Below are 12,500 nucleotides of genomic sequence, written 5' to 3'. Positions count from 1 at the left end.
GATCTGGAGCTCTTCCCAACGAATTTTGGGCGATGAATTGCGAATGAAACGAGTTGCAATAAATTTTATGCCTTGCTTGCTCACGGAAGATCGAAAGAAGTCATGACTGAATGCGTGTCGAGAACTGAAAGAACAGTTGGAAGTTGATCCGGACCTTTTTTCGAAGGTCATCACTGGTGTCGAAAGCTAGTGCTACAGAATTTGCAGACGTGGAAGAGGTCAAGGAAAAAACGACGCAGGCGTTAAAAAGCATCACTTCGCAAGAGTTCCAACACATAAAACATACCTATCTATAAAAACATACCTATCTATCTATCTATCGAATAGTCGAAAACGCGCCTGGACCAAAATATTGCTTCAAATGGAGAATATTTTAAAGGCGATGTAAAACTAGGTGGATAAAATGATATTGGAAAATTCCGGTTTCTTTTCGGTACCCGCTCGTATATACATAAAATGGGTTTAAAGGAATATACTATCCAAGTGTTTACCGTGTTTCCTCTTAAGTCAGTTTCAGATGCCGGCTAAGCATGACGGTCCTTATGTAGTACCCGAGCTAACAGTAAGTTGCCAGGCTCTGGTAAACTTTCTCGCTGGTTAAATCCGAGTGTCCTCCTCAGGACTGCATACTTTCCGTTGAGTAAGTAATAGTATTTATAATGATCAGGAGAATGGAGATTTTTCACACCAATAATTTTATTTATCAGTTATTTACAGCATCTTTACGCGTCCCGTAAAGATGCTGTACCTAACTGTTAAATAAAATTATTGGTGTGAAAAATCTCCATTCTCCTTATCATTATTATTACTATATATATATATATATATATATATATATATATATATATATATATATATATATATATATATATATATATATATATATATGTATGTATGTATGTATGTATGTATGTATGTATATTTATACATGTATGTGAGTGCATCTGTGCATACACATACATACATATATACACACACATACTGAGTGCGATGGGTAAATTGTCACCATTTTATATTTCTAATTTCGCGCAGGTTCATTGTTTGTTTTTGATTTTGTCGACTACACAGCATAGTAGGGTCAGTTGGGCATCATCCGTGAGAAAAACAGCACCATGACGCAATTCACTCTGCCAGAAATTTGGAAACGACATGCTGTACTGCTTGGCATTCGCGCAATTCGAACATTTTAGAGTATTTGGGTGTGAATCTGAGGACATGTACGGAGAGTGATAAAAATCAGACATCCAGTCAACATCATAGTGTTTAGAGTGATCACTAGTGATGGCGACCTTATGCCTCCATTCATCTTTGTACACAGCCTCATACTCAACACAGAGGACAATATCAAGTGCCTGGAGGAGGTATTGTTGCCCTGGGTCAAGAGGGTGATTGCTGGAAGACCCTATGTCTGGTAACAGGTCTCTGCACCATGCCACACAAGCAGGAGAAACCAGTCATGGCTGCCAGACAATTTCTGCGATTACATCGCCCCTAACACCTAGCTATCTAGGGCCAGACTGCAACCCCCTTGATTATTATGTGTGGGGCGCAGCTGAGCGAAAGACCAACAAAACTCTTTGTAACACCAAAGACGAACTGATGGCAAGGATTATAGCAGCATTCACTAACTTAAAGAAGGAGACGTCCAGAAGAGTTGCAGGAGGTTCTGAAGTCGTCTGGAGGCCATGGTTGAAGCGAATGTCGATTTTATTGAATAAATTTATTCTTTAGTATTTCAAGGTATTTTTATGTAATTTTGGTACATGATTCAAACACGCAGCCAACGTGAAAAGTTCACATAACTTTCCAAAAATGGTGACTAAATGCCAGTAATAGACCAACCGTTCTTTCAGTCTTTTTCACTATATTTTTTTTTTATTTCGACTGTTTGTCTTCGACAAACCGATTGGTGCGAGGCTAGTGTAGTGAAACTACCTATCGCCATTAGATACAAAACTACTATCGCCATTACATACAATCTTCTCATTAAATATAAACAAGCGCGGGCGTAGCGGAAAACACATTCCTTGTCATCACGTGACTGATTATTATTCGAAGCGGCAACTTCTTCGAACCGTTCCCGTCAGAACGCAAACTGACCAATCACGGCCCCTAATAAGGTCACGTGATAGAGTATTTTTTCTGATGTCTTGTGAACCTACCATCAACTATAAAATGATTTAATTCAGCGGCAAAATTCGTCTCGGTTCAGTTTCTCTATAGAGACTGTTCCGTGTACCACACGACAGCAGCAGCAGCAATTCCAGCGACTCCATCAACAGCTTCGTCCAGCCAAGACCACCCACCGCCGTCGCCATCAGCAACACGAGTCTACGACTACTACCAAGCAGCCTCTTCGCCACCAGCATCTCCAACCATAGTCAACACGACTTTCTATGTACACCAATCCAAACCACAGCGGCACATCTCCGATTCTGTTTGGTGACTCAGCTTCACCACGATAAATAAACAGACAAGAGTTTCAGCCAGCGACGAACATCTGTATAACAAGAATTCGGCCCGGCATCGAAGCCCCAACATCACAACAACTAGTGATCGCACTGCCACACATACGCCTCAACTTCTTTCACATACAGACTCTTCCAATTGTGTACTCAAGAACTGGTATAAATGCTCACGTATTACTCTTTCTATCTGCTGTAATATCTCACATACACATACATGTATCACTCACATACACTCTTTTCTTTGTACGACGGCCTGTCTTTTATTATGTTTTTATATGTCGCATTCACACTCACACACAGACATACATCTTTAACGCCATAGTAAATATCTCTGTTATTCATTTCATACGGTTGCCTTCTATCGTCTCTTCATTACTGGTATCTACGAATTCACATATGTTATCGTAGTATAACATATACGTATATCATATTTGATATATATTTTTGTATTCGACCGTGTAACGCGTTTTAAATAAAAGGAGTTGTTTTTCCATTCGTCACCATTTCTCCTTTTAGAGTTCGCACGGTCGTTTTTGCACATACATTTGTTAAAATGAGATGTCAGTGTCATTTTCATTTTTGCATAATTTAAACGACAATTTATTCACCGCACCCTGTATACATATATATATATATATATATATATATATATATATATATATATATATATATATATATATATATATATATATATATATATATATATATATATATATATATATATATATATGCGAATGTTTGTTCGTTAGTGACCATGATGACCTAGATTCGCTTCCACAATACATCCATAATTTTTTTCTACTAGGATCTTGGCTAAATTCATGGTTAGTGGTGAATTTGATGACACGGAAATTGTTAGTTTTTATCGATTAACGAATATCAAATTAATAGTGATTTTAAGAGATAGTCAAAACATTCTACGCTCATGCCAGGTACAACATTTCATTGTATGAAAAACACTATGCAGCAAAATTTTAATATTTTAATATTTTTACGTTTTGCACTTGGCTAGTAAGTGTTATTTCCTATTTGCTTCTATCTAGAAATCAAAGGAAATGACTACTATTCCCTTTTAGCATTGGTTTTGTGACCTGGATATCAAAGTTTTGAAACTGACTTATGTTCCGTTACATTTCAGTCAAATTCAGCGCTGAGTCGCTGAAGTAGAAATATCGTTATAGTAAATATTCTGCTCAATACTACAGTTGCTTGACTTTAACCACTTGAGTATATTCTGTAGTATATTCTTTAATGACAACATGTACATATTTGAACATAAGCAGGAGTAGTGGGAAGCATGACAGTCATGTGTTGAGAGGGATTCTTTGGAGTTTTGAATAAATGTAAGAAAAGCAAAGTTCGAAGGAAATATTAGCCATTTTTCATACTTTCTAGGAGTAAGCAAATAGGAAATAATAGTTGCTACCCAAGACCAAAAATCGTATTACAGAGAGTAATATATTGTATATGTTGGTAAGTTTAATCAATTTTGAATATTTTCCATCCAGTTCACGATGTTTGCAAAAAGCAACCAACTGAATAAAGAACTTTTCATAAAGTCCATGTCCGTAGACTTTCTGAGTGTGTTGCAATTTAATGAAAACAAAATATTTCACACAACCCGATGTTTTTATGCCTTCTGTTCTAAAACTGGAAAATATATCTTCTATCTTTTACTTGTTTCTGTCTTTGGACTGCTGCCGTGTTGGGTGGATCGCCTTGATAGGTTTAGTCGGACAAATCGATCCCAGTACATGCTTTTATGCTTAGTACTTACTCTATTAGTATATTTTTGCTGAACCGCGATGTTAAGGGAACGTAAACAAACCAACACCGGCTGTCAAGAAGTGATAGTGAGTGAGATATTTACGATAAGCTTCTTTCAGTTTCCCTATACTAAATCCACTCACAAGACTTTGGTCGACCCGGAGCTATAGTAGAAGACATTTGTCCAAGGTTCTATAGAGTGAGACTGAACCCGGAACTATGTTGTTTGGAAGCAAACTTCTAATCCCAGAGTCACGCCTTCGCCTACAAAGTCATGGTTGAGTTTTAGTGAAAGACATACGTCATTGATTATTTTCCCCTTTGTTTGTGATTTCCTTCGAATTGTATTGTTTCTCAGATATAGTTAAATTCCTATGAATACATACGTAAAATCTTCCATGACCTTTGATACTGGCGACCAAAATGAATGAAGAAAATCACAAGTAATGGGTTATTCTCAGTCCAATTTCAACAGAGTGAACTACACCGACAGTATCCGAAGACCACCAATAATTTTAAGTTGAGTGACCGATTATGTCCGCCACCCATTGTTTAAGGTACAACACTGATACCTACCAAATGAAATATACCTACAGCAGCGTTACACATTGTGTCACTTTGATTTTAGCGGTGAGTAATATTAATATTCTTTTATTTGCTTCAGTCATCTGACTGCGGCCATGTTGGAGCACCGTCTTTATTCGAAGAAATCGATCCCGGGACTTATTCTTTGTACGCCTAGTACTTCTTCTATTGGTTTCTTTTGCCGAACGGCTAAGTTACGGGGACGTTAACACACCAAAAAACGATGGAGGAGGGACAAACACAGACACATGCACACACACAAATATATGTATGTATGAACGACAGACTTCTTCCTGTTTCCGTCTACCAAATCCACTCACAAGGCTTTTTTTCGGCCCGATGCTATAGTATAAGCCACATGCCCAAGATGCCACACAGTGGGACTGAACCTGGAACCGTGTGGTTGGGAAGCAAGCTTCTTACCACACAGCCACGCCTGCGCCTATGTATACAGATTTCTGTGGAATACTCAACCACACACACCATAATTCGTTAATCAGCATATTATTTTTTCCATCGCTTACCTTCTGCAAAAAGCATGGTAAAAATCTTTCTTTCGTTTAAAAAACAACAACTCACGTACATGCTAAGATTTTAATTTATTAGTTAAAACATTCTTCGTAGAAATTTTAGGAAAACATACTTTCAGCTTCGCTCACAGCCATATTTATTGCCTCTTCTTTCACATGTTTAATAACATTGCCTCGAGGAACAAAAGAAACAGTTTCATAATCTCCCTTGATACCACTCTCGTCTCTGGGTTGCCATTAGTCGAAAACATTTCCGATAAGCACGAAGCTTAATACGAAATAACTGAAATAAATTAAATTTATACTGTTATCTAATAGTGTGTAGTATTATCTTGCAACTTTTTGTTCAAATACCACGTCAAGTTCATCAATACAATTTGTTGAGTAGCCCTCCCCCAACATAAAGGGAAAATATTCGTGAGTTGAGTTTGGCTTGTACATTTGATATGCAGGTGTAACAATTTCGTTCTTTATCATAGAATGCTTTTATAGGATGCTTAGTTCAAAAATCTTATGCATATTTCGCCAACAAGAAATAAGTATCAAGTTATATTAGAAGAAATTTACAATGCGATTGCATTCTCAACTCTTCAGAGATTGCGTAACTTTCATTATGCTTGAAGGAGGGGCTGAATCAATTAAATCGTCCTCAGTGTTCGACTGGTACTTTTTTTATCCACCCCGAAAGGAAGAAAGGTAAAGTCGACCTCGGTGGAATATGAACTCAGTACCTAAAGATGGACGAAATGCCGCTAAGCCCAGCGGGCTAACGATCCTGCTAGCTCACCACCGATATTCTTATTAATAAATATAAATGAGTTATTGTATCATCTACTACAATGACTTTGTTCAATTAATTCAAGTAATTAGCTTTAGATTTAATAGTGGTGGGAGGAAGGATATTAATCGTAAAGACAAAAGAGTGTGTTTCACAGTCTCTCAGAATAGAAAACAATTGTTTCCGAGGTTATCGGGTTAATGAGAAATCATCAAGATGCTATAATATATCACTTTAGATGGTTATTCGCTTGTTAATGACTGCCCATCCACACAGATGCAAGTTAATACACGTACAGACATATACGCATATTTACAAACTTGAGTATACTTACGTGATGCACGCACGTTCACACGTTCTTGTATATACAATTATATATACGCGTGTGTATATATATATATATATATATATATATATATATATATATATATATTGAGAAAAAGGAGGTAGTCAGAATTTTGCATAATTATTTATTAGCGTTTTCGTTCGTTTATCGAACTTGTCAAGACAAAATCAAAATGGTAAAAACAGAACGTTTTTATATGAATCGGATGTTTTTTTGCTTTTGTTTAGAAACCAAAAATAGCAAAAACGCATCCGATTCAAATAAAAGAACAACAAAACGCTCATTTTTTATCATTTTGATTTTGTCTTGACGAGTTCGATAAACGAACGAAAGCGCTAATAAAGAATTATCCAAAATTCTGATTGCCTCCTTTTTCTCAATATACAGTATCTGTACACCACTTCAAACACTCTATACATGCGCGTGTGTGTGTGTGTGTGTGTGTGTGTGTGTGTGTGTGTGTGTGTGTGTAGGTGTATACTCATATGCAAATACTAATATTCAGTAACACATAGACACACACATATACATACACTCATATATATGTACTTACATATACACGCATAGAAAACAACATAAGGTTATACGTTTATATATGCAATTACGCACACACATACACGCATATATATATGTATATATATATAAATTTTTATTTATATATATATATATATATATATATATATATATATATATATATATATATATATATATATATATATATATACATACATACATACATACATACATACATATATATGCACGCATATAGATATATACATATATGTGCATATGCAAATATATATGTATATATGTATCTATGTATGTTGGAAGTTGTCTTACGACCATGGCCAATTAGACTCATTTTATTGTAAAAAATAATTTGTTTGCTTTCCTTATTGCTGATGATGTCTCATGTGGTTCTAAATGCCTGCAAGGAACTTGTCATTCCACATTGATAGCTATTTAGTTTTCCAGCAGTTGCCTGACTATCTAGATTTGGGGATTTATAATACCTAGTGAATACAGGGGCGGACCTATACACTTTGCTACGCTAGGTGCACAAGAGATGATGCTCGATATCATATTGGTAGGCAGGGGTGTTTAATATTTTCATATTCATTGATATATATACACGCACACATGCATATTTTTATACAGATTGATAGACAGACATCCAGACAGACATCCAGACAGACATCCAGACAGACAGGTAGATAGATAGATAGATAGATAGATAGATAGATAGATAGATAGATAGATAGATAGATAGATAGATATTGTAGCGTTTATAAATACTGACTTCAGCTTTGTCAGCTAAAGTCAGTATTTTCCAATCACTTCTAGGCTAGAAGTTTTCAGACATCAATGAATTTATATATATATATATATATATATATATATATATATATATATATATATATATATATATATATATATATATATATATATATATGTATGTATATGTATATATATATATGTGTGTGTGTGTGTGTGTGTGTGTGTGTGTGTGTGTGTGTACATAATACCCATTACAATGCGTCTTGGCCTAACGGCCCTTAATGTTTGTCTTCGTCGATTGTTTACTCTGTACGTCCAAAAAGTTTAAAAAGTGAGTTATCCTGCTTTCAAGTGAATAGCGGTCAAGTATATGCATAAAAACCACAGTTAGTGTTGCAGAGTTGGTAAATAGTCTCATTGTTTATATTACGTTACTAACGGGGCAGTTTCTATTTAAAGAGCAGGGTGAATGTATGATAGTAATGCAATCAGTAGGGTGTATGGTTTTGATTTTTATATTCAGATAACTTTAGAGTGTTTTAAATAGCTACTATATTTTTTTCAATAGCTTCTATTATATATAGAATATTTTTTTTTTTTTTTTTTTTTTGTGAGTTATAGAATTACATTTTTCACTTTGTTTTTGTTTATCAACTTTTGATACTTATGGTCTGCGAAACAGTGTCTGTGAGCGATTTAGAGGAATAGGGTGGCAACTGGGTTGAAATGTCTTATGAAAAATAATCCACTATTTCAATAGAGCCCACCTGAAACAAAGGGAAATTTCATGCATAGTATCAATACTATTTATAGGCTAACACCGTCACTGACCTCTGCAAAATCCTTTGTTCCTATACTGATATCAAATGATTCATTAATGTTTTCATTATCTGCTATGCATACATAGTTAAGGAATAGAGAAGATTTCTTTACCTGTAATATTATTTTAATTTCTGAATCCTTGGCAGTTGTAATAGATTTGGCAAAGTTCAAAACTGTCATATTTGAAGAAGCGATACTTATTCTTTTTTTAAGAATTTTTTCTGCCATTCCTTTACTGCATTTGTGTTTTTTTCCTGAGAGTTTGGGCTGAGTGCATATTTTACGCTAGTAGGAAGAGGTTAATATTTTTCATACCAATGCTGCCCAGATCAGATGTTGGAATTATTAGTGTGATTGATGAATCATTAGGGTAACTTATGGACATTTGTGTGTGTCTTTCTTAGCACTTACGTTTTTCCTGTTTAAAGTTGCGTATTTTGCTTTTTGTAAATGTTACAGAACGGGTAAGAGAGGAGACAATGTTATGAATTATATCTATTTTACTTTTACAATGAAAACATAGACACTGAATGGAAGTTCCGGCTTAGTAATCTTTATCAGATGGTAAATTCGTTTGTGTCTTTCTCAAGCTTTGTATCCTTGTAGGAAGTATGGTTCATCTTTAGGATGGATCAATAAGGTGCGAAGTAGGTGTGTTGCTATGGTTGAATGTCTTGTTATATATACAGATATATATCTTTCTGGATTGTATTATATATATATATATATATATATATATATATATATATATATATATATATTCTTTTATTCTTTTATTCTTTTACTTGTTTCAGTCATTTGACTGCAGCCATGCTGGAGCACTGCCTTAAAGGGTTTTAGCCGAAGAAATCTTCCCCGGGACTTATTCTTCTTAAGCTTAATACTTATTGCAGCCTCTTTTGCCGAACTGCTAAGTTATAGGGAAGTATACACATCAACACCAGTTGTCAAGCGATGGGGGGGGGGGACAAACGCAGGCACAAAGGCACAAACATAAATATATATGACGGGCTTCTTTCGGTTTCCGTCTACCAAATCCACCGACAAGGCTTTGGTCGGCCCGAAGCTATAGTAGCAGACACTTGCCCAAGGTGCCACGCATTGGTTCTGAACCCGAAACCATGTGGTTGGGAGGCAAGCTTCTTTTATATATGTGCGAATGTATATGTGTGTGTGTATACACACACACATACACACATATATATATGTACTAAATAATATATTTTTTTTAGTATACCTGTAAATACCTGTCTGTACTTGCACGTACACTTATGCTTTTTATATGTGTATAGATGTATATAAAAATATGTCTACATCAATATACACTTATATATGTGTGTGTGTGTATGCCCACCTCTGAACATTTGCATCTGTCCGTGTAGATATCTGTATATATTTATCTTTATAAATTTACATATCTCCGCGAACATATATTTCAGTGTCTGCGTACATATATTGAGACGAGCCAAAAGTTTTAGAACATCCGCATACTTTTATTTTATTCTATTTTATTTTATTGATCAATTTATTTGCATATCAATTTATTAATCAATTTATTTGCACTGTTAAGCTTCTTAAAATAAACTTTCATCTTTTTGTAACATACAAATAAATTATTCATGCATCAACTTCTTCTCCATTTCTTCATGTTTTCCTCCTATATACATATATATATATATATATATATATATATATATATATATATATATATATATATATATACAGGGCAGGGAATCGTCAATTAGTAATAAAATTAATAATTAACAATTTTGCCGGGTAGCTCAGTATGAAAAAACCTTATCGGTAAAACCATTTATAATCATAAATATATAGGGATTAGCAGTATCCTGCTTCTCCAACATACTGAGAATTCAGAAATAGCAGCCAAAGAACTACTGATTCCAAAACTACAAATTTTTCTCTAAATTGATAGCGATATTTATGGTACACACAGAACAAAAAACAGAAGAGAAGAGTAAAAAAAACTTGCCTTTAGTTAATTTAGTACGACGTTTCACGGTTAAGAGTATGAATTACCCCATTCCGATCTTCAGCTGAAGATCGGAATGGGGTAATTCATACTCTTAACCGTGAAACGTCGTACTAAATTAACTAAAGGCAAGTTTTTTTTACTCTTCTCTTCTGTTTTTTGTTCTGTGTGTACCATAAATATCGCTATCAATTTAGAGAAAAATTTGTAGTTTTGGAATCAGTAGTTCTTTGGCTGCTATTTCTGAATTCTCAGTATGTTGGAGAAGCAGGATACTGCTAATCCCTATATATTTATGATTATATATATATATATATATATATATATATATATATATATATATATATATATATATATATATATATATAAAACTTACTTGGAAAAGGATGCGCGGCGTTCGATCATATAATAATATAAATGATATATAAATATAGGCATATATACATATATGTACATACCTACATCTCTTCTCCCCTTTACCGTTCCCTCTCTTTCTCACTTTTCCTCCTTGATACTCTCGTTGCTCAAACGTGACCAACGGCCATCCATCTTTCTTTCTTCCACTTCCTAAAGACAAAACGTGCTTTTATCTGTCTCTTCTCAAAGCTCGTTTTTCCAGCATTCACCACTTCTCATCGTCTTGGCTTAACAACCTTCACCGTTCGTTTTTACTGTTTTGTTCTCACTGTTCTGTTTTTGTTCCCACTTTCACCCTCTGCAAAAAATCCCAAATTTTATTTAATTTGCTTTGCGGGAAGGACAGTTTTAACGAAGTCGCGTCTTGTCCTTACCTTCGAAACGCGGAGTAGATAAAACAAGGGATAACTGATGAAGGGAATGTTCTATATGTTGCATGTCTCGTTCCTCTGTGTGATTGTTTTTTCATTGTTCGAAACAAGTTCGTTTTCTAGGTTTTTGTTTTTTTTATGCTCTCGTTTCTCATTTTGTCTACGTTTTTTTATGCCCTGTACCCATATACGCATGTGTATATACATATATATTATTATATATATATAAATATATATATATATACATATATGCATATATACATATATATATATACAAATATATATATACACACACATATACACATACACAAACGTAGACGTGAACCTGGACCTGGAATCAGATGCCTATAAGCCCTTTAGAGAACCAAATAAGAAGTTGTCTTACATTTACACAGGTTCCTGCCATCCAGCCAATAGAGTTCAGGAACCTGGTTAAGGGCATCAGCAGGAGAATTTCCAGCTTGTCTTCAACCAGAGATCTTTGATACTGCCGCCCAGTACTACAACCAGACCCAGCGGTTTCAAGGATAGTATTAGTTACATGCAAGACCCTAGACCCACAAAGAGAAAGCGCCACTGGAGAGTACTGTGGTTCACACCGCCATTCTCTTTAAATGTTAGGACCAGAGTAGGTAAGACCTTTATTTGTTAAGTTGATAAACACTTCCCCCCGTACCAATTGATTCAACAAAATATTAAATAGACATACCTGAGATTATCCTTTAGCTGTGCACCTAGTGTAAAACGGATTTTAGTAGGTAGGCCCAGACCCGAGACTAAGGCAGGATACTCATGTAGGGGTAACACATGTCCACTAAACGGCCAATGCAATACGGAAACAGTTGTTTACGAGGCAGAAGTAACAGCACCAGGACACGGTGGACAACCAAGCATGCAGAAATATGTGGGAGCAACGAAGGCCCCCTTCAGAACCCGCTTTAATAACCACAAGTCCTCATTCAACATCCCAGAGAGACGTAACTTCACAACCCTAGGCAGGCACGTCTTGGCTTTGAAAGAAAGATCCACGGAGTACAGCATAAAGTGGAAGATCCTAGAAAGATGCAAGACGTACTTCAATAGCAGCAGAGGAAGTGCAGATTCTATCGTACCTGCGCGTCCCATCATGACTGCAACCACAGGTGCCC

General features: G+C 35.4%; 1 protein-coding gene across 1 annotated transcript in view; it reads right to left on the bottom strand.

Moving 5' to 3' along the window:
• Positions 1-5,402: 5,402 nt before the first annotated feature.
• LOC106877887 (uncharacterized) overlaps positions 5,403-12,500 on the bottom strand; it is a 168,405-nt gene continuing 161,307 nt past the window's right edge. The window contains exon 10 of the mRNA XM_014927039.3: positions 5,403-5,633. Within this exon, the coding sequence (XP_014782525.2) occupies positions 5,547-5,633 (87 nt within the window). The 3' untranslated portion in view covers positions 5,403-5,546. The remainder of the gene's footprint in view (positions 5,634-12,500) is intronic.

This window comes from Octopus bimaculoides, chromosome 4 (genome assembly GCF_046866305.1).
Source record: "Octopus bimaculoides isolate indiv1 chromosome 4, ASM4686630v1, whole genome shotgun sequence".
NCBI classification, from domain to species: domain Eukaryota; kingdom Metazoa; phylum Mollusca; class Cephalopoda; order Octopoda; family Octopodidae; genus Octopus; species Octopus bimaculoides.
This window is presented reverse-complemented; position numbering and strand designations above follow the sequence as displayed.